Genomic DNA, 23827 nt, shown 5'->3' with positions numbered 1-23827 from the left:
TTGATTGTTTCTAATGCGACAATTAGACGCGCATCACCGAAGCGGCCAACCATTAATATACTAAAGGTTAAATACATCGTGTTATTTACTAATGTTATAATTATTTGTAATCAGCTTATATTGTCATAACAAGAGACTCTCGTTTCCTTTAAATAGCTAAAAACATAATCCCATTTACTAAAACTAATAACCTTTACAACTGAGCAATATAATAAATCTTTATTAGCATCTTAAGTTTCACGTGACTGTTTCGCTACTCGCTACGAAATAAATAAGCGAATTATCGCTTATACCAGCGCAGACTACAACGGACCCAAGGTCCAGCATTTTCTAACCAGAGCCACTACGCATTCAATTCTTTAGTGTATATAACATAGTGGCATAAGTCCCTTGGAGAATGGGTGATGTGGAAGTCTCTTCATTGAGTGTACAAAACGCAATGGAGGAGGAAAAAGAATCAACACTTAACGAGGAAACACCCGATGTTATGGCGAGAGAAAATGCCGCCGCAAACAGAGAAGATGGGACTGCAGCCTCAAATGATGTTGATATGCATGATTCTTCTGAAGAATCTGAAACGGATGAAGAGGAAGAGCGAAAAATTCGCGAAGGTTTCATCGTTGACGACGATGAAGACGAAGATAACATTCATGATGCCAGTGACCGGCACAGAAAAAAGAGAAAGAAACGCTCAATGCATTCTCATGAAGAAGAGGTCTTAGACCAAGAAGATCTGGAACTTCTTATGGAAAATACAGGTGTCTCCACCAACACAGGCTCTACGAAATTGAAACGTTTAGTTCGGGCTCGTGAACAAGAAGAGGATCTAGAAAACATATTCTCAGACGATGCTGAGGCCGAAAATGAAGAGGAAGAGACTTCTCGGCGGAGGGGCGGAATCGCCGACGAGTTCGCTGATTTCATTGAACAGGACGAGTTTGAAGGCGAAGAACGTGTTGACGAAGAACGTGAAGTCTCGAAAACAAATGAACCAGTGCATCCTGAAGCATTGGGTATTTCCGATGAGGACTATCTGCAAGTTTACGAAGTTTTCGGTGATGGTACCGACTACGCCTTCGCCTTAGAAGACGAAGATGTGGAAGAAGAAACTCAAGAGCAAGTCTCACTAAAAACTATTTTCGAGCCCAGCGAACTGAAGGACAAGCTCCTTACGGAAGAGGATGAAATTATTAGAATTACAGATGAGCCAGAACGCATGCAACTTTATTTTAAGTGTGACCGGAATGCTACAGATGACGATCTTAACACACAAGCCCACTGGATTTTTAAACAGATGGTACAATCGCGTCTCGATATTTCGGAGGAACTCCGCCCGGCTTACGTAAATTGCATTTTGCGCGTTTTGCACTTCTTCATTAAGGATAGTTATGAGGTGCCCTTTGTTTGGCATCATAGACGTGACTACCTTGTATATCATGACAGAGAGAAAGGTACTATTGTACCAATGTTAAACCAAAATGATCTCTGGCGCATTTTTTTCAGTTGCAGCACCTACTACTTTTTGATCCATAAAAAGAAAGAACTCGAAAAACTTTGCAACGCTATTGGAATCCAGGACGAATTCTTTTCCTCTGCTTTGGATGATATCGTTGATTCTCCCTTTTTTGACATTACCGATTCGTTTGAGTTTGCAAACGATCTCACCGAATACCTCCATTTTTTTTATTCCGAACAAATTCGCGATCATTTTTCCTTGATGGGAAATGGCCTTCGGAGACCTCATGTTTCTAAGTACGCATTTTATGAAAAAACACGAAAATCCAGTTTATACAATCTTGTCAAGGCATTTGGAATTACAGCCACACACTATGGGCTGAACTTGATACAAGAAGAGAAACTGTATCCTGTCGAAGATCCGGCAGTTCCTCCACGTGTACTCGCAGAGCAGTATGTGACAGAAGAGCTGAAGGATGTAGACCATGTCCTGAGTCGGGCGAGACGCATTTTTGCTGAAGAGATTTTTCACGAGCCTCAATTTAGAAGACATTTCCGTGTCAAGTTGTTAACATTGGCAAAAGTTGATATCGTGCGTACGCAAAAGGGTCTACGAAAAATTGATGAAGACCATCCGTTCTATAAGTTTAAATACTTGAAAGACCAAAATCTGCTTCATATTGATCCCGTGTTATTCTTACAAATGTTGAAGGCTGAGGAAGAAGGTCTTATTAAGATTAACATTAAGTTTTTTGAATTGCAAGATGACAATTTTAAATCTATGCTGGACTTCATGACATCGGATAACTGTTCTGATGTTGCAAAAGCATGGAATGAGCAACGTGAAATGGTCCTTCGTGATGTGCTTGATCGTACAACACAGTATATGCCTGCTTTAATCAAGGAGATGTGCCGATCTAATCACCTCAATGAGTTGGGAATGCTTTGCAGAAACCAGCTCTATAACAAGCTTGATCAAGCTCCATATAAACCTTCTGGTAAAAATTACGAACTCGGTACTATTCCCACCGTGGTCGCCGTTTCTAATGGTCAAGGTGGCCCGTCAGACGCAGTCCTTTGTGTCTACGTGAATGATCTTGGTGAGCCAGAGGAAACTTTAAAGCTTACCGATTTTCATGATCCAACAAATCAGGTCATGTTTGCAGAGTTCATTGAGAAAGTGAAACCTGAAGTTATCGGTGTTTCCGGCATGAGCGTTTCTGCGAATCGTGTCAAACTTAATGTCACAACGGCTCTGCAAAGCAAGGACCCTGTTGATGTTATTATGGTCAATGATGAAGTTGCCCGTATTTATACGAATTCCGAGAGAGCGGCAGAGGAATTGCCTGCTCTTCCTAGTCTTGGCAGGTACTGTGTTGCACTTGCACGTTATGTGCAACATCCGTTGCTAGAGTATGCAGCCTTAGGACGGGACATTATGTCGTTATCCTTTCATAAGTGGCAGCATCTGTTGCCGCAGGAAATGCTTTGGCGTTACCTGGAAAGTGCTCTTGTTGATGTATCCAACTTAGTTGGCATCGACATTAATGAGGCTGTAAACAACAAGTATGAGGCTAGCATTTTGCCGTACATCTCTGGTCTTGGTCCTCGAAAGGCACAAGCCTTGCTGAAGAAGATTGCTGCACATGGTGGTCGATTGGATACCAGAAGTGATCTTATTACAAAAACGATTCTCACCGGAAAAATTTTCATTAACTGCGCGTCTTTCCTTTATATTCCCAATGAAGATTTACCAAAAATGGACATTCTGGACAGCACTAGAATTCACAACGAAGATTACGAGCTGGCTCGTAAAATGGCCAGTGACGCCCTTGAACTTGACGAAGAAGACATTGAAGAGTATGAGTCTCAAAAGGGTGTAGTTTATCACTTAATTACCAGCAATGAGGTTGATAAGTTGGATGATCTCGTTTTGGAGGAGTATGCTGATCAACTGGAACGTGAATTCCATCATCTGAAGCGGAACACCTTAGAACGTATTCGCCGTGAGTTGAAAGACCCTTATGGTGAACGTCGTAATCTGTTCCACATTCTTACCCCCAGCGAGATTTTCCTTATGCTCACTGGTATTGAATTGACGGACCTTCCTCCAAACACTATTGTTCCCGTTAATGTAAAGCGTGTCACTTCTCGTTATGTCGCCGTCAAACTTGACTGTGGAATTGATGGCAATATCACAGCTGAAGAAGTTAGTGACGATCACATTCCTCCCCCACAGCTTCTACAGACCGGACAAACCGTGGAAGCCGTCATTTTAACTTTGGATGAGGTTAATTTCACAGCTGAACTTTCGATGCGACCATACGCTATTCGCACTGCAAGTGAAACCAGCAAGTATTCCTTCTCTGCTTGGGATTGGGATTTCGAAGCCGAAAAACGTGACAAGGAGAAAATGCTTGCAGAGACACAAGCAGAGCAGCGGGCGGCTCGTGTCATCAAGCATCCTTTGTTTAAAAATCTTAACGCAGCTCAGGCTGAAGCAGCTCTTGCTGGTATGCAGAGAGGAGATGTTATTATTCGACCCTCATCAAAAGGTCCAGATCACATTGTAATAACATGGAAAGTCGCCGACAATCTTTATCAACATGTTGATGTTTTGGAAATGAACAAGGAAAACGAGTTTTCTGTTGGACAACGCCTTATTATTACTGGAAGACATGAAAAAATGAATTATGAGTACAGTGATCTTGATGAGCTCATCGTTTCACACATTAAAGCCATTGCAAGAAAACTCGACGAAATGTGTATGAATGAGAAGTTCCGCAAAGGCTCACGTGAAGACACCGAGCGTTGGTTGACAAGTTACTCTGAAGCAAATCCAAAGCGGTCATGTTATGCCTTCTGTTTTGATGAAGAGCATCCTGGTTATGTTCTTTTATGTTTCAAGGCCAATCGCAGTTCGCCCGTTCATGCTTGGCCTGTCAAAGTAATTCCTAACGCTTTCTTTCTTCACGGAAACGTTTACGCCAATATGACCGCCCTTTGCAATGGTTTCAAATTAATCTACGCTGCTCGTTCTAAGGGAGCGAAGCGGCCTTAAAATGTGATGTATATTACTATTAGATATAAAAAAAACGGTTATGCGTTACTAAATTGGTGAATATATATTTACCAGTTAATCTCTTCGCTTCTCAATTCAATTTATTTGTTTGTATGATGATTATTACTCTTTTTAATTCAATATTCTTTTTGTGGTGAACGCGTTGTCATTGTTTTCACAGCAGAGTGGTTGTCACGGTAACACGACGCGTCGCGTCGCGGTGCGCGTTGAATACAACTTTATTTACCCAAGCTGGTGTCGTCTTTAACAAAAGCCATACTCATAAAGCAACCTCTTTTGTTTAAAAGTACACTTACATGAATTATTGAACGTTTGGGAGATCTAATAACGAATTCTAAAGCCTAAAAACGTTAACAACCATAAAGAAACAATGGATTCTGGCTTGCTGTTAACTCCTAAATCAAAAGTTAAAGCTTTGTTGGAGACAGCGAATGAGCCTTCATTGGAAAGCGAAGAAATTGATTCGAGCTCAAAAGTTGATACTCCAGTTGATTCAATTTCAAAAAATGATTTTGAATCTGCCTATGAACGCGTGAAGAAGAAACTCGAAGAAAGCTCAAAAACCAAACAACCAATTGATACACCAATTGACAAAAATGGCCTGGATTTAGTTGAAGAAGAAACAGAAACTCACGACATCGCCGAACCAAGTCGTGAGCAGAAGTTAAAAAAATTAATTGAAAAGAAGAAGCGCGAACTGCGAAGAGAACAACGCGAACTTCTTCAAGATAATGAGAATTCTGTTATGCCAATGGACGAAGATGCTCCAATTGATGATGATGAAAGCTATGCTACTTCTGATGACGATGAATCCAGTTCCCATAGTCGTCGTGAAGTTCAACTTCGTAATGCCTCGAAAAATGCACTAATTAACATGCATAAAGAAACTGCAAGACTCACCAGAGATCTAAACCTCAAACCAAAAGCATACGTTAAGCAGAAAGTTACCATTGGTGACTTTCTGAGTAAGCTCGGACTGGAGAAAACATCAACAGATGAAAACAAAAACGAAACCCCAAATGTCACTGATGGGGTTGAGCTCTTGGAAAAGCATGACGACGAGACTGAACATGTTGTAGATCCTGCTTCTCCGTCTAAACTTCTTCCTGTTTCACAGGGAGAAGAGATTGACGGCTTCAATGTTGCGAAAATGGACGAAACGCCGTATGATTATGGCCTTGTTGATTTATCAAACTTCGAAGCAACGCATGAGGATGAACAGCCAGAGTGCCATGCGGACATCGATGGGCTTGATTTGTTAGATATGGGTTCTTCCCTCCTCGTTACCCAAAAAACAACAAAGATTTCTCCTTCAGAGCGTCAAATTGCCCTTCAAAAGGCCTTTTACAAGTCTGAGATTGCTGACTTGAGTGAATCGTCCGATGACGAACTGGAAATTGTTAAGAATAGCTCTTCTAGCAAATTACTTGACCATATTGAGAAGGAGGTTGAAGAGGAGCCGTCTACCGAGGTTTCTGTTCTTCAGAAGCTTCCTTTACCTCAATTTACGGAGTCAATGACAGCTGCTCTTGAACACAAAAACAAATTCAAGGAAATCAATAGAAAGTTTCTGCGACGCGCCGCTGTGCAAGCGAAGCAAAAACAAGATGAATATCTACAGGATGTTATGCAGTTGGGAGATGATTTGGATTATGAACAAGGAAGAATGTTACTGAAGCGGGAAGACCTTTTAGCTGAAGCGCAAGCTGAAGCCCGGCTCATTCGAAAATTGGAAAGGAAAAAGGAGAAGCTTCAATCTCGTGTTGAATTAAAGGATGAAACTGAGGTCACCTTTGCCGAAAATGAGGATACACATCTCGCGGTAGAGGATAAAAATCGATTTCGACTGACGATAATTCCATGCAGGAAGGCTTCAATGTCGGTTTGGGAATTGCCAAAGTGCGAAAGATGGGAAGAAGAAAGTGTATCATTCGCGATGAAGAAGACACCATACCAAATGAACATAAACCTCCCATTGTACAAACAGAAGATTTGGATGTGGCACCTAAAACTTCATCCACTGATTTAAATCCTCTGCAGCTTATTGAACAAGCGGATGGTATATCGGCTTCCCAAATTACTATTCTGGACGGATCATTTAGCGCTCTTCCTCCGCGATGGGACAATGCAACTGGAAATACTCCTACACAAACGACAGATGCAGTAATTGAACCAACGCAGCCCACTCAGCTTGACGATGCGACGCCGACGCAGGTGGATGCAGGAACTCCCCTTCAGCTTTCGTATGAGCTCGACTCGGTAAAAGAAAGTAAAGATGTCATTGACAACTTAATTGAAGATCAAGCTGTTGAATCAGATGATGAGTATGCCGGATTCGGCGGTCTTTCTGATGATGACGAAGGACTGGATGTTAATGCGGGTGCTCTGAATGCGATGATTGACGATGAGACAAGACTTCAACAAGGCGAAGCACTTGCGATTGGTCAGTTATTCCATGAACGCGAAATGGAACAGGACAAAGCAAAGCTTTTGCGTGTGATGAACGATGTTGCTTATGGTACTCTACGAAAGAGAAATCGCCGGACGATGAACGACCTCCCCAGTGATGAAGAAGACGATGAACATTTCGCCAGTGTTCGGCGGCAGCGAATCCGCGAGATGCGCCGTATGAAGTTGTTGGAGGATGAACGACTCGGTGCATTAGGCGGGGAGAAGCACAAGGCCTTCTTGGCAACCGTTGAGGATGGCAAGATGGAAAGCACTGAACAGCTTGCGTGGCTTGAGACAACAAATGAAGACTCGGGTGTTGGTTCATCTGAATTGGGCGAAGAAGCTATTGTGGTTCCAGACACTTCGCGTTCAAAACCATTTCAAGAATTTGAGCTCCAAGCAACACCTGTTAATGTTATTGACCGAGGAGATATTCGTAAGAAGTCGGAAAGTAATTCACAGAGTGCAATCAATGCTTCTACCACAAGTCTCGATTTGCCTATCTTTTTGTCTAAACGCACACTTCTCATGCAAGCCGAGCGGAAGAAACTCCAATGTCTTTCACGCCCGCTTTCCGTTGAGAGCAATCCAAAAGTGGTAGTTCCGAAAGTTGTGTCCAAGATTCCTCGGCTTCGTCGATTCAATGGCTCAAGACGTACTGCTCCGAGTTCAAGACCGATACGCAGTGACAACAACTCGCATTCGTCTTCGCCTGCTAATGCTGATGCTAACGATTCCTCAACAACAGGTCGCATTAGTTTGCTTCAAACACTTGATGGTTTTGATGATTTTGAGTAGCTGTTATGGTGAAGATGACTCTGTTATTTCTGCAATACGCTTTGTATATTACTCTTGAATGCGGTTTCGGATTTTTGTTGTTTTTTTTTGTATCTTTAGTTAATTAATTAATGAATTGAACTGCTAAAAAAATAAAAGTTTGGATGTAGATGCGAATGTGCGCATATTCTTACAGTAAATATATTATTTTTATCACTACAAAACAATTGAAACAATGATCTTGGTATAACAGGGATTTATTTTTGCGACTTGTTTTCAGTAATCGTGTTTTTCATAATTAATGATTTGAGCACATTTATTTCATTTCTCCAATGAGACCCCGGTTCATTGAAACCGCCATGTGCTCATTAAGCGATGCTTAATTTATCGACAATTTTATTAAGGAGTTGGGGGCCAACAAGTCTCGCAAGAATGCGTTATTTGAATATGGAAATTTAGTGCTGTCTAAGACAGCCAATCAGCAACGGAGTAGCGACTGTTTTGTGTAGGGTAGGGTGAAATTACGCAGTCACAAAAGATACATTTTCGGGGAGCGGGCGTACCAATTTTACCATCGACAAAATGGTAAGTCTAAAGCAAAGCATCTGCATTCAAGTGTTCAGGAACTAATCCATCGTTATACAGGCTGCCAAGAAGAAATGGTCTAAGGGCAAAGTGAAGGACAAGGCTCAACACGCCACTGTCTTCGATAAGGCCATCATTGACCGCATCAACAAGGAGGTCCCTGCCTTTAAGTTCATCTCGGTTTCTGTTCTTGTCGACCGCATGAAGATCAACGGCTCCCTTGCCCGCGTCGCCATCAAGGAGTTGGCTCGCCGTGGTGTCATCCAAGAAGTTGAGCGCCACTCCAAGCAAGTCATTTACAGTAAGTCTATTTCTTGATTTTGACCGAATTATACGCTAACATCTTAGCTCGTGCTCCTGCCGCTGTTGCCGAGTAAGCAGCATTTTTTTTAGTGAATACAGTCCGTCTTCATTACTTTTTTTTGAGTTTAGTAGTTTTTGTTTGTCAAGGGTGTCATGTGTGTTTGTCGTCTTGTAGTGTCCTTAGAATGCGTTTCTTTTTCGTAGTCTTTTTTTCGTTTTGAATGATCCCTCTCATCGCTATCTGTACCTTTGTGAGAGCGTTCTGGTTTTGCTGACCTAAGAAACTGCCTTGGTTTTATAGTGTCTCTTTCACAGTACTTTCTTTTCCGCTCCAACACCCGTAGCGTTACTAAATATATGAACCGAAACTATGTAAAAGGAATTATTATTTTATTGCTCAATAAGAGCAACTTGTCCAACGGTAACCAAAATTAAAAGCAGAGTAAAGAAGAGAAGCTCATAGATATACACAAAAGATACCAAGGAATACAGGTCAATGCAGATTAGCCAAATGCACATTGGGAATGGCCAAACTATCACACATGCGTGTCGCGTATCGGCCGATCACGAGGGAACGTGGAGTTTTTAAAGGAGAAAGAAAGGGGGAGAGTGCCATGTGCCTATTTTTCCCATTGGCCTTTTTCATTAACCTGAACCGGCGATTCTTGGGGTCCGTGGGGAACAACGTATCCATCTTGGGGACTACGAGTAGCAAGCCATTTGCTGCGGGGAATGAAAATGGTACATAGCACGGCACAAATAGAAACGATTGCCATAATAACAATAGCATAATTAAAGTTGCTGGCCTTAACAGGGTACGAGTAAGGCGAGACGTTCACAATAAAAGCAAAGGCATTGAAAATCATGGCAACAAAGTAGAAGGGTTTCTTCAAGATACCCAGGTCCCATTTACCCTTGGGGAAATTATTGCGAGAAAGGAAAAGACGACCAAATGCAATGAGAGTATAGGCGGCAAAACTAGGGGCGCCGGCTGCGGAGACAAGCGAAGTAAAAGCAACGTTGCTGGGAAGAATAGAGCAAAGTAGGATGCAACTGCAAATGTAAATCACAGTAATGGCATTCCGAGGTTGACCATTCTTATCAACTTGTCCAATCCAAGAGGAGAAAGGTAAGACACCATCACGAGCAACAGCAAAGACAAGACGACTGCAAGCCAGAACGGAAACGACGGCGTTCATGAACAACTCAATGATGCAAATGACATTCATCACGACATGTCCACCACGACCCAGCATGTACGCATATAAATTAACCACTGGCTGTGTACTAGTGGCACTGTAAATAAGGTCAAAGAACGTAGTGTCAGGGGGCATACAGAACAAAAACATGATGATCAATGAAAATGCACAGACAGCCGACACCACGGTTGACCAAAACAAACCACGAGCAGCCTTAACGGAGGCATTTTTCGTTTCCTCAGCAATGTGACCAGACGCATCGTAACCACAGAGGATACCAGCAGTAGCGAAATACGTTAGACACCATTGCCAACCCTTCGGCACAGGTTTGGTACCGGCATCATCCATGGTACCAGCGTAATTATAGTATGTTTGCGTAAACACCCACTTGGCAGAACGGAAACCATAGTCCTTTTTCGATGTAGCGATAGGAACCCAAACAATGTTGAGAATATAATCAATGGCGATAATGGCCATGGAAATACGGAATAACAGTTTGTACAATCTTGGAGGCACGTAATTGAGCAAGATGACAAAGAGTAAAACGACCTCCGACGTAATCCACTGAACAGCGCGGAACTTAACATCGCTAACATCAGTTTTGTAGGAACCATTGAAGACGGAAACCTCAGCAAAGACAAAATTCATTGTAGACTGACACATGGAAGCAACAAATGTCGTCCATGCTGTCGTCGACCACCATGCGACAAGGAAACTCAGAAACCGGCCAAAAACTTTTCCACCAGATTCGGCGGCCCAAAGGTAAATGGAACCAGATGCAGGCAAGGCCGAACAAACTTCAGCCAACACGGCAGCTGTAATAATAGAGCAAACAGCAGTAATAACGAAAGATGACCAGTAAGACGCCGGACCAGCGAACGAGATACCAGTAGCCATAGTCAATCGAACACCGCCGACGACATCAAGGGCCGCAAAGGTTGCGGCAAAACTCTCAAAAAGGGCAAAGGAACGATGGAGGATGGGCTTGTAACCTAATTTCTTCAACTGGGCCTCATCTTCATCCATCTCAGAATAAGATGGAGTGCCCTGGGATCCATTGTTTTCCAAAATTGAAGGAGTAACGATAGCGGACGCTTGGTCCTTTTCAGGACTGGAAGCACCGCCAGCATCAAAACTGCCACGAGCAGCAACATCGCCTGCAGCACGGAAGCTCATTTTTGCAGCCTCAACAAGATTGACAATACAATGGGTTTGGGGGTTGTGTGTCAGGAGGAAGCGACGTTACCAGCAAGACCCTGTTTGTTTACAATTAACTTAAAACAGGAATTCCGAATGTTCTAAAATGCGAATCAATCCTTAGTTAAAGAACAACACGAGCGGATGTTTTAAGTATTAATTCTCACAATTCTGGGACTGCTCCGAAAGATGTTTTTTTATATTGTTTCCCGGAAGTCTGCACCCCTTCATAAAATGTGCTCAAGAGCGACACGTAGCGTCGGTTAAGCTTTGAAAATGAACCAATCATTTAGACGAGTGACATCGCCTATAAAAACATGGTGTAGGGATGCTTCTCCACTTTCTGCTCCAAGACAAGCAGCCGGGAAGTTGTGTTGCCACAATTACGCAAATTGTTGACCTCAATGAATGCAAATTCATGACACTTGCCGGCCGGAAGCCTTGAACCGCATAATTGGGTTGCGCTGAAGCAAGAAGCACACGTTTCACAAGAAATTTTGTGCTGGCAAATACCACTCAAGCCAGGCGAAGTTAATCCATCTGGCGATCGCTTTATGATGGATTTTTATTGGGCATCACACGTTCCCATATGACAGGTTTTAAGTTGTAAGCGTTCCAATGACAAGCTTACACGTTGTCTGCAGCGGACGCCGGTTCGCTTGCTTGGAAACCTACGGCCGGTGACGGGAAAGCTGTGTCCAATCAATTCAGCATAACAGATTACCGTTACTGCTAGCCAATTTCGAGTTTTAACAGGCACATTTTGATCAAGCATACACAAAATGCACGCGAATTAAGAAAACCCCTAGTTTCAGTTGATAGTGTCTTGCTGAACTCGTGCTTTCCATTTCCAGCAGTCGGATGACGGCAACAGAGTGAAATTTGCTGGAAGATTAATTTCATTTTCACATTGGTATTCCGAAATTCCAGTTTGTCAGGGGCCAGCAGTCCCGATTTAGTGTTTTAAGAGAATTGTAGTAAGGGTATATATTCACAACCAATAACCAATTTTAGCGGACAAAGGTTGACAATTAAGGTTTGTTGTTTAAGTTTTCCAGAGATAATGTTTCACGCCTTTCCTTAAAACATCCCAATATGACATTACAATTCATCACATCCTTTGAACAACTCTTTATTAAAAAGCAGATATAGGGAGTTTGCAAGTTGGAGCAGCAACTGGGGGAGCAATTGGTGCTTTATATATTTCAGCATAACTATGACGTATTGCATCCCTTATGATTTAATGTTGTCTTCATAATGGGCTAGTAGATTTACGTGAGTGCGGTATAAGGTTTGTAGCCGCTTATGATGATGTCACTTTTATTGAGAGTGTCGATTTCTTTTATAAGAAATGAAAAAACTGAGTATTCTAATTCAAAGAATAAAAATTATTTACTAAGCAATTGATGGATCGTTCAAGCACGCCTATGCCTTTGGCGCTAATTATTGTGACCAGCTACTGTGGTCCGTTCTATGACGATGGTAAGAAGACTGGGGCTTATTTTAGTGAAATTCTTCACCCATACGAAGCTTTTACACGAAATTGCTTCCAAGTAGAATTTGCATCTGAAACCGGACATGTTGGATTTGACGAACACTCAATTGTACCTCCCGCTGTGACTGGAGAGGAGCTTCGTGTGTTGCACGATAATAGTCATCCTCTCATGAGGGCTCTTCATTCTGCCGTACAGCGTGTTGATTCGCTCGACATAAACAGATACGATATCGTGTTCGTTGCCGGAGGACACGGCACTCTGTTTGATATGCCTCGGTCTGGTGATATCCAAAAGTTTTTAGCCGGTATGTACGAAGCGGGCAAAATTGTCGCAGCAGTTTGCCATGGTCCGGTCGTCTTGCCGTTTGTACATTTGAAAGGCGGAACTCCTCTTGTCGAAGGTAAACGCATAACTGGCTTTACAAGAAAAGGCGAGGAAATGGTAGGAGTAATGGGAACCATGCAGAAGCACAACTTTAAAACAATTGAAGATCTTGCGGAAAGTGCAGGCGCTGTTTTCAAGCAGAAGGAAGACCCATTCGAAGAATATGTTGTTCTTGACGGCCATCTTGTTACTGGAACAAATCCTGCAAGTGCTAGGCGAACCGCCGAGGTAGCCGTGGAAGCATGGAAACGAGTTGAAACTCATGCCTGTGTTTATTAGTTACAAGAAAGTATAACTTGTTTTAATGAAGTTGTCAAGATGAAATAGCAAACCGCTTAAACCGCGATAAGCCAATGCACCCTTAGACAGACAAATAATATACACATGATATATATATTCATTAAGAAAAAAAAAGTAAAATAAATGTACGAAACGTATTAGAAAGTGCGAGTTTCGCCTAAAGCAAAGCACGTTAGATTTCCTCTTTGGGACCATTTGAGCGAAGATCAATTAGACGTCTGTCTCTTTACAACAGTGAACGTTTCACCCACTTTGTCGGTTTGCTTGTCAACAATTTCTTCACCGCTACCATGAGTGATAGCTTGCTGCTCAATGCGAACAATGGTCATACTGCCTTCGTCAGAAATATCTTCCTTCTTCTTCTCCGAGACGAACACTCCTGGGCTTGAGTCACTTGAGGTTCCTGTTGTGCCGACAACTTCCTCGTTGTCTGCGGCACGTTTTCTGTTGCGCCGTTCACGCCAAGAAAGGTAGAAAAGAACGATGGCAAGAATAACCCAATAAAAGATATAGCTAAGAATATTACCGTAAGTACCTGTATTATTCCAACCAAAGATAGCGTTAAAAATCATCCATCCACCATTGTCGTTAAGCTCTGGATTGCCGTAGTTAACGTGCCAGATGGCATGGCGGAAGTCGTAAGAACCAGGGCCACTGCCCTGTTCTGAGGCATCACCTCCAGTCAATTTGTTCCATTGATACATTTCAAAATAGTACACGGCTTTTGACATGAGTCCAGCGGCAATGAGATAAAGGATACACGTTGAAGCAATTAAGAACCATTGCAAGTTCATCACATTACCACCTTTGTAGATAAAGTAACCAATTGCAGCACCAACTAACAAACCGCAGAATACAGCTAAGGGGAATGCTGTTGCAGGGGTAGATAAGCCGACGCCTCCAACGAAGACAACAACCTCTAATCCTTCACGGAGTACAGTGACGAACGGCAAAAGAAACATGGAATATTTCTTTGTCCAGCCTTTTATACCCTTTGCTTTTTCATTTGCCAAACTGTTCATAAGCTTCTTGCGCCATTTCTCTTGTAAGTGTGATACACGCAACATAGCGACACCCATAATTGAAATTAAAATAACGGCAATGAGAGAAAAGACTCCTTCCCAAATTTCTTCTGAACTTCCCCACAAATCTTTTTGCAAGGCATAGAATGCACCGATGAAACCGCCGCCAATGGCTAAGCAAATGAGAAATGCAACGGCGGAACCAAGCCAGACATGCAGGAAGAGCTTACGGAATAATTTCCTATCAGTGATCTTTCCATTTTCATCGGCAAGTGTTTGTTTAATGAAGGAGAGAAGTACTGAAACGATAATGGCTGCCTCAAGCGTCTCGCGCAAAACAATGAAGAAGACGGCAACGGAGAAAACGTTTTTTGCCATGCTCTAAGAAGAAGTAATTTTAAACTTGTAAAATCGTGAGAAGATTGGATGTAAAAAGTGATTCCTTAAACTTTTCTTCTGAGACAAGAAATTGCTTCACAAATATTAACACGCTCTTTCTCCAGTTACACAAATAAAATACAGGGAGTATTAGAGGTACAGGTGGGTGATTTGTCGTGTACAAAGCTTACAATTTAATAATACACAACACAATAAAATAAAAGAAAATGTTGCACCCGTTCAAAGTTATCAGATGAAATAGGGGTGCGATGTAGATTGTGGAGCAGAGGTTGCGCTAATACAAACACAGCCAAATTTGCGCAGCTCAATAAGAACAGTCTTGACGAGTTGAGCATTTATAGCTGACGAAAGTTCTTCCTTTATGGAATTTCTTCCATCGAAGCTCCTCACTTACTGCGCAATATCAGCCGACTTTTACAGAATGACGAACGTTTGGGACTTGCTTTTTTTCACGATCGGTTCCCGGAACGTTATGCGATTCGTAGAGAACTTGATTTATTATCCTAGCCAGCTCTGTCAAGGAAGAAGCTGCGTGAATAATGCTCGTAGACTTCATCTGATAAAAAATGATTGTCCACTTAAAAATAATTTGCGACGCTATCCCGCACACAACCTGTCAAAAAAATAGCGCATTCCTCAGATTGCGTCGCACCCGACAATTCGCATCTGATAAAACTTATTGCGACAAAGCTATATATTTGTTACAAAAAACGAATAAATTTGGAACTTTGCACCTATTTTTGCGGTACATTACGCTCACTGTCTGTTACTACTGTTAAAACATTTTTGCTTGTCTAAACTGTATTCCTTTGTATATTTATTACTTGTCATTTTGGTTCATACCAGTTTGGTGAGTGTGTACCCTTACGAAATACATACGAGCAAACAAGAATATCGTTGCTAGAGCTGGTCTGACCATTTTTCTTTTGTATTCAGTATTTTTACGTGGATTTTTCTGTATCTCTAGTCTACTCTTTCTGTTTTTGTATCCATTAATCGGTTTAAGTTTGCGTTCTTAATCTTGTTTACCCGCTTTCGTCTTGATTCACCGTTCCTAGTCGTGCAAAATGCTTGCTCAGTTAATTGCCTTATCTTTGTTGAACGTCTTTGTGAGCGCTGTCGAACGCGTATACGAATGGAATGTTACTGATGTATATGATGTTGATCCCACTCAAACTGGAAACGGACGTTGGGTCATGGGAGTCAATGGAAAGTGGCCCATTGATCCTATTGTAGTTGATTACGGCGACCAGGTCGTAATTAAAATGACTAATCAGCTGACCGACAATCGAACCTGCAGTCTGCATTCTCATGGAATATTCCAAAACCACACGGCTTATATGGATGGCCCCCCTCAAATTACTCAATGCTCAATTCCCCCTGGCGACACTTTCATTTACAACTTTACGGCTTTGCAGAACGGCACTTACTGGGTACATTCTCATGACATGTCTCAATATCCTGACGGACTGCGCACACCCTTCATTATTAATGCGAAAGAAGAACCTTACGACTATGATGAAGAGCTTATAATATCACTTACCGATTGGTATAACACTCCTTTTCATGAGCTGTTTCATACAGAATTTAAGACATTTAAGAATCCCACTGGTGCTGAACCAGTTCCTGATGCTGGTCTTATGAATGATACGCTTAATGCTACCTTCGCAGTTACACCTGGAAAGACATATCGGATTCGCTTCATAAACATTGGTGCATTCAATGCTTATACGGTTGCGATTGAAGACCATGACATGACAATTATTGAAGTTGACGGAGAGTATACGAAGCCCGCAACGGCTAGTTCTATCCGACTTTCTGCTGCCCAGCGTTGCAGTGTACTTGTTCAAATGAAGAACGACACCTCACGTAATTATGCCATTACGGCATATATGGACGAGAGCTTGTTTGATGTAATTCCAGACAATTACAATCCCAATGTAACGGCTTGGTTGTCATACAATAATGACTCTGCATACGATGTTGCAGCTCCGGTTGGTGAACTCGATTGGTATGATGATACGCTATTGGAACCTTTATGGGAATCTAATTGGGGTGATTCCTCCAATCTGCTTCAACTTGATTTTGACTTTTACACTCTTGCTGACGGTGCTAACTATGCCGCCATAAATGGTACTCCTTTTGTGGATCCTAAAGTGCCTGGAATTATGATTGCGAACTCAACAAACTTTGATGGCTATAACTTGAAGCCTATCACATATGGTCCATATACAAACGCTATCGTTCTCGAACATTTGCAAGTTATTGATATCATCGTGAATAATTACGATACAGGTATCCATCCTTTCCATATGCATGGTCATGTTTTTGAGGTACTTGAAAGAGGAGAAGAAGATGCGGGTGTATATGACTTCTCCGTTCAACATAACTATTCTACTAATCCAGTACGTCGAGATACAGTTGACATTTGGCCTACGAGTTATGTTGTCATTCGTATGATTGCGAACAATCCCGGTGTCTGGGTTTTCCATTGTCATATTGAATGGCATATGGACAGTGGATTAGTTGCGACACTTGTTGAAGCTCCAGAATTGGTGCCACAAATCGCTTCCCCTGACTACGTTCGTCAACAATGTCTCGAACAGAAGATCCCAATAGCGGGCAATGCTGCGGGAAACACGGTCAATATTTCAGACTTAACTGGATCTCCTAGTGCACCCGGAGAAATGCCAGCCGGATGGACGTCCAAAGCAATTGCTACTGTAGCAATGTGTGTACTCGCTGCTTTAATTGGTATGGGTTCTATTATTTGGTACGGAATGCAGGTGGAACGTATCAATGCTGTCGAGGAGACGGAAAAAGACGATTGGAACAAAATGCTTGCTGATGGATGAAGCAGTTGAGATGAAATGATACCCATATCATGCAATGTTGTCACAGAAAAACCGTTCTTTACATTGTATATTTTTATATTTTTATTAGTTTATATCTCTTAGTATATGTAATCACATGAAAGTGAATTGGTAGTGTTTTTTAAAAATGAGTGAACGGATTGATTCACATACTGTTTCTTAAATAAGAAATTATTACTATCATTGTTAAACAACGATTTCACATTTTTAAGGTTAGGGATCGGTAATTGTTTACTCGTAGATTAATGAACTACACATCTGCTATGTTTACAGAATGTTCATCACAAACGTATAGGAATATAAAGAGGAGAAAAGAAAGAAATGTGTTATTATGCCCACAATTGAAGCTACGACAGCTAAATGAGCAGATTACCCGCTTATTCTACGCAAAATGTCCATATCACAAATATAAGTCTTTCTTTACACAGAATACTGAAAACGCTTCCCATCTTTATGTAAAGTTGAAACTGTATGATTGTTGTAGTACCAGTAGGCTCTTGAGGCATATATATAAAAAACCTTATTATGGACCCCTTGAAGTATCGGTTATGTCGTTACAGCTCCAATGCAAACCGTTCAACTAGGATTGAAATATGAGTAATTTTATTCCTTCCTCTAATACGGACCATCTAACCATTCCGTTTGGCTACCCGCTACGATACTTGTTTGATACTGGACAGATTCTTCATCAATCTGGAATGCACCTTGTCCGATTAGCTTCGCTTTTTTAGCTGTTACTATTATTGACAACATTCGTAATAGATAAACAAACTTCGTGATCGTCATGAAACGACATTATACTTTTGTTGATTTACGAACAACAACATTCAGAAAAACATCTGTAACTCCATAAATCTCTAAATTAAATGCAAGTGCTCTTCTTTATTTTAACTCTTATACAAACACTCCATCTCTCCTTTATACCCTTTAACTAGTTCATCAACGTTGATTATTCGCTACATCTGTTTAAATAACATTTTTGTACCATCGTTGTTAGAATCTCATCCAATACCCATTTACTGCTTACTAAGAGAAAACAAATTGATACAACACTATCCTTGGGCGAATTACTTTGGCCGGCACGCTACCTTCAATTAGACTCCGTATCAACCGTTCACTTACCTTATCTACTTATTTTTGGACACTTGGGCTCTATCGGTGCTTGCTGTTCGTTTCATATATTATTCTGGGATACTACAGAAAAAGGGCATTGAAGCTGAACCTCTATAAAATAAATTTCTTAAGCAAATCACTTACTCGTACTATAATCATGTCGTCTCTTGACATCATCCGAAACAAGTCTCAAGGCGTGATCAACTTGTTTAAAGGTCATCCGTTCAAAGATTTGTTACCCAACGACATGATCAGCAGAGCCGTTGATAAAGTATTACACTCGACACGGTATGGAAGTGTTATGCAATATGGCCTAGACGAAGGTGATCCCGATTTGCGTTGCTCTGTTGCAAAATGGCTTGCTGCATTTTACAAAGATACCACTACTAAGGACAATATTGTTATATCCGGTGGTGCAAGCCAAAACCTCGCATGCATTCTGCAGCGGTTTACAGACCCTATCTTTACGCGGAAAGTTTTTATGGTTGCACCAACTTACTTTTTAGCATGCAAAATCTTTGAAGACAGTGGTTTTCAAGGTCGTTTAAAGGGTGTGCCTGAAAATGACGAAGGTTTAGATCTTACCTTTCTGGAGAAGTGCATCCAAGAGGAAGAACAACACGCAAAAAAGGGTTCCGCTCCTAATGAACATCCTTACAAATTTGATGGCTATAAACTATACCGCTACATTATCTATGTTGTTCCCTCGTTTGGAAATCCTTCCGCCCGAGTCATGTCACTAGTATGCAGGGAACAACTAGTGAAACTTGCTCGCAAGTACGATGCTTTGGTTATCGCAGACGATGTTTACGACATGTTGAATTGGACAAATGCCGAACCGCTCCCTCGACTTGTTACCATTGATCGCAATATGAAGGGACAGTCGGCCTTCGGTAATACAGTCTCTAACGGCAGTTTCTCCAAAATTCTGTGTCCCGGAATCCGTACTGGCTGGGCAGAAGGCACCCCAGACTTTGTCTTCTCTCTGTCTCAAACCGGTTCCACAAAGTCAGGCGGCTGTGCATCGCAATTGCTTGCTGGATGCATCGAGCCTATCGTATCGTCTGGCGATTTAACTAAATGGATACAAGGTGTTCTCGTTCCTGCTCTCAGTGCTCGTCAGAATGCTATGGAACAGGCAATCATTAAGTATCTCGTGCCTTTAAACATCAAATACAGTTCCAATAAGGGTGGTTACTTTGCTTGGCTGGAGTTTCCCGAGTTTGTGAACACCGACGATTTTCACAAAACACTGCTTACGAAGTACGATGTCGTAATTGCACCGGGTTCCGCGTTTCATGTCACCAAGGACACCTCGTTCACCGCGACCAATTGCGCTCGTCTAAGTTTCAGCTGGGAAACACCTGACAATATCACCAAAGGAATCAGATTAATTTCTGATGCTTTTAAAACTGAATACGGTCAAAGAAATTAGCACGCTTGCACAGAACCACAATATCAAATGCTTGGTTCTGAGCATGCACCAGTGATCCCCTTTATACCATTTTTTGATCTTATTCACAACAAATTTCCCGCCTCCTACCACTCATCATTGCTTGTTCAGTGATCCTTATTGCATTTCATTTCATTGTCGTTCTTCTTCTCCGTTTCTACGACTTCTGATACTCCGGTCTAGGTCCCGACTTAGCTTTGCTTTCAGAACCAATACCAGCATTATGATTTGAGGAATGCAAATGTGGATGCTTTATCTCCTAAGTTCACATGCCATGTTAGTTGTATGTCAGCCTGGATCCTATTCAACGTCCATACCCCTTCAACAAATTTTGCTCCCTTATGCATGTCATGAAGAAAACGCTTTCCCTCATCCTTTGCTGAGCGGACACCAGGGTCCGTAGTATTTTGTCTTCCTTCCGCCATTAGATGTTCTTGTTTTGTTTTATGATGCCTCAAAACAAGGCAATTATTTATGAAACTATTAGCCCTTTATACGTCACACATACTTTATGGAACTTTTCTCTGTAACCACAGAATACCAATTACGTTTTTCTAACAATTACTGACACCAACAACTACACAGCTTTTGCATTTCATCCAGACAGCTCTCTACTTCCTCCCTAATTCTGTGTCACATAAACATCAGAACGCTTCGTAGTAGCGTCCTACAATTCGTCCAACCGCGAGAGCCGAACCTTAGTAGACACTCGTTCCAGTTCACCACCAATTGAGTGCTGATAGGTAATTTAGCCGGATAGCCTCGAGCCCATGACGATGGAAATGAATTGAAGAAGTATGTGCAATCAAGGAACATGGGGGCTTCAATTGCTGCGACACCTCCAAGAGTGTGCAAATGCGACTTAGTTATGCACGATTACCGACCGAGTAGTCATTACCTTTGACGTTCATGGTGGCCGTCTCGCCAAAAATTTCGTATCTACTGTGAAATCAGTACAAGAGGCAAAACCGCTTATCAGCGATTTTCAGGGTCGTAACAGTAATTAACCGTATTCAGTGACGACTCTACGAACGGTGTAAACGAAAATAGAATATGCCTCGTCAGCTATCATTCTTGAAATAGCCGGTCTTCTTCCCAATTTGGTACCACACCCACCATCACGAAGGTGAAAACGTTTAGCTGATACAGATCGTCTGCATATTGCTATCCACTCGGTCGGCCGCTGTAGTTGTCTTTTTCTGCGTCCCCGTACTTTCTTCCCATCAGCGTATCACTACTGCTCCAAAATGCCTGTCCCCATTTTTTTCCCTCAATCTGACAATGCCCATGCTGCCGGCAATGGCAGCAACAAACATTCGCACAGCCATGATCACCCTCATACGCACTCTCACGACCATCATTCTCATGACCATCATTCCCATGATCATCACTCCCATGATCATCACACTCAAGAGCATGGCCACTCCCATGAAGCCATGGACTCTCCCGGAAGCTTCCTAAACCGTGACCTCCCAGAGTTCTCTAACCGAGACTTCTCTCAACGTGCCTTCACCGTTGGTATTGGCGGCCCCGTGGGTTCCGGAAAAACTGCTCTGTTGCTTCAGCTTTGTCGCCATCTTCAGGAAAAGTTTAGCCTGGCTGTTGTCACCAATGATATCTTCACACGTGAAGATCAAGAGTTTTTGATTCGCAACAAGGCTTTGCCTGCCGAACGCATTCGCGCCATCGAGACCGGTGGTTGTCCTCATGCGGCTATCCGTGAGGACGTCTCGGGCAATCTAGTCGCCTTGGAAGAGTTGCACAAGGAGTTCCATACAGATCTTCTGTTTGTCGAGTCTGGCGGTGACAACCTTGCCGCTAACTACTCTCGTGAACTCGCCGACTACATCATCTATGTCATTGATGTTTCCGGAGGCGACAAAATCCCCCGTAAAGGTGGACCCGGTATTACCGAGTCTGATCTCTTAGTCGTTAACAAGACTGATTTAGCCGAGTTAGTGGGTGCTGATCTGTCCGTAATGGACAGAGACGCTCGCAAGATTCGTGAAAATGGACCCGTTGTTTTTGCTCAAGTCAAGAATGATGTGGGCATGAACCAGATTGTCGAGTTCATTCTTGGTGCCGCTAAAGCTGCCAAGGCCTTGAAGACGGACCATTAGAAGTTTTGCTTACAGCATCTTAACAGCCAAACCTTGTCACTTTTCTGTAGAATTATAGTGAACAGTATTTCTTTTTGCACTCTAAATTACAATGCTATACTTACGTATTCTTTTTCTTCGTCATTCATACCGTAACTGTTTACCACGCGACGCGTTTTTCATGTCACTAACTTTTACCTCGCACTCTCCACCAGTTTTGCTCCACCAAAAAACTGTGACAAGGGCAGCACAAAATTCCAGTTCGAAGACTCCGTGGTTTCCCTCTGCTCCGTTCTGAGTGTTTCACAATGTCTGCCGTTCAGAAGAAATCAGCAGCTCAGTTGCAACGTGAAGAGGAGGAAGCCCGGAAAAAGCTGAAACGGCTGGCAAAGCAGGGCGGCGTTGAGGGTCGACTTCCTATGGTAAGGCCATTTTATGACAATGACAAAGGGCAATGACAAAGTCTTTCATTTTTATTTTTTTCTGCCCTTTTTGTATCTACTATGCTTTTTTTGGTAGTAAGCATGTGCTAACTTTTTGTAGAAACGTCTTTTCCGTCAGAGAGCTCATGCAAATGTGTTGTCGGATCATGAACTTGACTAGTATGGATTTTTGTTGTGGCTCTGAACCTTTTAAGCTAATCTTTTATCAACTAGTCCTAGAAACCCCTCGGAAATGGATTGGTCTCCGTTGTACCCGGACATAAAGAATCATCCCGAACGTAAAGTAGAAATCGTCGACATCGGTTGCGGTTATGGTGGTCTTACCGTAGCTCTCGGTCCCCATTTCCCAGACACGTATGTCTTGGGTATGGAAATTCGTATGCAGGTGACGGACTACTTGACAGAGAAGATTCAAGCTCTGCGGTATCGTGCAGAAAACGAAGAGCCTGTACCTGGTGGCTACCAAAACATTTCAGTTCTCCGTATGAACTGTCAAAAGTTTCTTCCTAATTTCTTTGAAAAAGGTCAATTGACCAAAATGTTCTTCTGTTTCCCTGATCCTCACTTCAAGGCTCGTAAGCACAAGAACCGCATTATTACCACTACATTGGCCTCAGAGTATGCTTATGCTATCCGCCCTCACGGTATCTTGTATACAATTACCGACGTTGAAGAGCTTCACATTTGGATGGTCCAGCATCTCGACGCTCATCCTCTCTTCCGCCGTCTTACGAAACAAGAAGAGGAAAAGGACATCTGCGTGACGCTGATGACTCATGAAACAGAAGAGGGCAAAAAGGTGGCTCGCAACGGCGGTCAAAAATTTGTTGCCTGCTATGAAAGACTGCCAAACCCCGAGTAATCTCGCTCTCTTTTAGCATTGTGTTTTGTACAATCTTCTATAAAAATAATATTAACAAACCATTCGCCCTTCTAAAACACCTTTACTCATCTCCACTACGAACCAAGCAACGTCTTGCTAACTACCGACTGCATTCACTATAGCTGAATAGAATACACTAAGTCTCCATAATCATCACTATACACAATTAACGAATTCTAAATACATCACTATTGTATCCACTGTATGCACGTCACAAAAGTGCGTCGCTGTGACTGTCTTTTTCTTCCTATATAAGCAACTCGAAACGTCTCCTAGAGAGCGTCATCCATCAAAGGTAAGCAGTTCTGAATAA

The 23827-nt window shown here is 42.2% G+C and overlaps 11 protein-coding genes across 11 annotated transcripts; 8 read left to right on the top strand and 3 right to left on the bottom strand.

The window, feature by feature from the left end:
- Nucleotides 1-307: 307 nt before the first annotated feature.
- On the top strand, nt 308-4675 carry SJAG_04670 (transcription elongation factor Spt6). The gene has a single exon (XM_002175721.2). The coding sequence runs from the start codon at nt 398-400 to the stop codon at nt 4514-4516; it is 4119 nt and encodes a 1372-aa protein (XP_002175757.1). The 5' UTR covers nt 308-397; the 3' UTR covers nt 4517-4675.
- Nucleotides 4676-4907: 232 nt separating this feature from the next.
- SJAG_04671 (mediator-replication checkpoint 1) lies at nt 4908-7786 on the top strand (the record flags this gene model as incomplete). The annotated part of the gene is made up of 2 exons (XM_002175722.1): nt 4908-6359; nt 6404-7786. The coding sequence occupies 2 exons, from the start codon at nt 4908-4910 to the stop codon at nt 7784-7786; spliced, it is 2835 nt and encodes a 944-aa protein (XP_002175758.1).
- A 561-nt stretch (nt 7787-8347) lies between these two features.
- SJAG_04672 (40S ribosomal protein S25) lies at nt 8348-8727 on the top strand (the record flags this gene model as incomplete). Its single annotated transcript, XM_002175723.2, has 3 exons — nt 8348-8350; nt 8411-8651; nt 8699-8727. 3 exons carry the CDS (start codon nt 8348-8350, stop codon nt 8725-8727), a joined length of 273 nt encoding a protein of 90 aa, XP_002175759.1.
- A 310-nt stretch (nt 8728-9037) lies between these two features.
- SJAG_04673 (thiamine transporter Thi9) lies at nt 9038-12210 on the bottom strand. The gene has a single exon (XM_002175724.2). It carries the CDS (start codon nt 11026-11028, stop codon nt 9274-9276), a length of 1755 nt encoding a protein of 584 aa, XP_002175760.1. The 5' UTR covers nt 11029-12210; the 3' UTR covers nt 9038-9273.
- Nucleotides 12211-12382: 172 nt separating this feature from the next.
- On the top strand, nt 12383-13401 carry SJAG_04674 (hypothetical protein). Its single transcript, XM_002175725.2, has one exon. It carries the CDS (start codon nt 12456-12458, stop codon nt 13206-13208), a length of 753 nt encoding a protein of 250 aa, XP_002175761.2. The 5' UTR covers nt 12383-12455; the 3' UTR covers nt 13209-13401.
- Nucleotides 13344-15183, bottom strand: SJAG_04675 (iron permease Fip1). Its single transcript, XM_002175726.2, has one exon. The coding sequence runs from the start codon at nt 14627-14629 to the stop codon at nt 13436-13438; it is 1194 nt and encodes a 397-aa protein (XP_002175762.1). The 5' UTR covers nt 14630-15183; the 3' UTR covers nt 13344-13435.
- Nucleotides 15184-15381: 198 nt separating this feature from the next.
- On the top strand, nt 15382-17719 carry SJAG_04677 (iron transport multicopper oxidase Fio1). The gene has a single exon (XM_002175727.2). The coding sequence runs from the start codon at nt 15718-15720 to the stop codon at nt 17503-17505; it is 1788 nt and encodes a 595-aa protein (XP_002175763.1). The 5' UTR covers nt 15382-15717; the 3' UTR covers nt 17506-17719.
- Nucleotides 17706-21221, top strand: SJAG_04678 (aminotransferase). Its single transcript, XM_002175728.2, has one exon. The coding sequence runs from the start codon at nt 18794-18796 to the stop codon at nt 20069-20071; it is 1278 nt and encodes a 425-aa protein (XP_002175764.1). The 5' UTR covers nt 17706-18793; the 3' UTR covers nt 20072-21221.
- On the bottom strand, nt 20153-20646 carry SJAG_06471 (hypothetical protein). Its single transcript, XM_011050761.1, has 2 exons — nt 20407-20646; nt 20153-20348 (listed from the first exon to the last, which is right to left on the bottom strand). Exons 1-2 carry the CDS (start codon nt 20512-20514, stop codon nt 20247-20249), a joined length of 210 nt encoding a protein of 69 aa, XP_011049063.1. The 5' UTR covers nt 20515-20646; the 3' UTR covers nt 20153-20246.
- On the top strand, nt 21156-22332 carry SJAG_04679 (urease accessory protein UREG). Its single transcript, XM_002175729.2, has one exon. It carries the CDS (start codon nt 21337-21339, stop codon nt 22207-22209), a length of 873 nt encoding a protein of 290 aa, XP_002175765.1. The 5' UTR covers nt 21156-21336; the 3' UTR covers nt 22210-22332.
- A 10-nt stretch (nt 22333-22342) lies between these two features.
- Nucleotides 22343-23661, top strand: SJAG_04680 (tRNA (guanine-N7-)-methyltransferase catalytic subunit Trm8). Its single transcript, XM_002175730.2, has 3 exons — nt 22343-22610; nt 22732-22790; nt 22845-23661. The coding sequence occupies exons 1-3, from the start codon at nt 22497-22499 to the stop codon at nt 23491-23493; spliced, it is 822 nt and encodes a 273-aa protein (XP_002175766.1). The 5' UTR covers nt 22343-22496; the 3' UTR covers nt 23494-23661.
- Nucleotides 23662-23827: the final 166 nt, after the last annotated feature.

The sequence above is a fragment of the Schizosaccharomyces japonicus genome, assembly GCF_000149845.2.
Source record: "Schizosaccharomyces japonicus yFS275 unplaced genomic scaffold supercont5.3, whole genome shotgun sequence".
Classification (NCBI taxonomy): domain Eukaryota; kingdom Fungi; phylum Ascomycota; class Schizosaccharomycetes; order Schizosaccharomycetales; family Schizosaccharomycetaceae; genus Schizosaccharomyces; species Schizosaccharomyces japonicus.
This window is presented reverse-complemented; position numbering and strand designations above follow the sequence as displayed.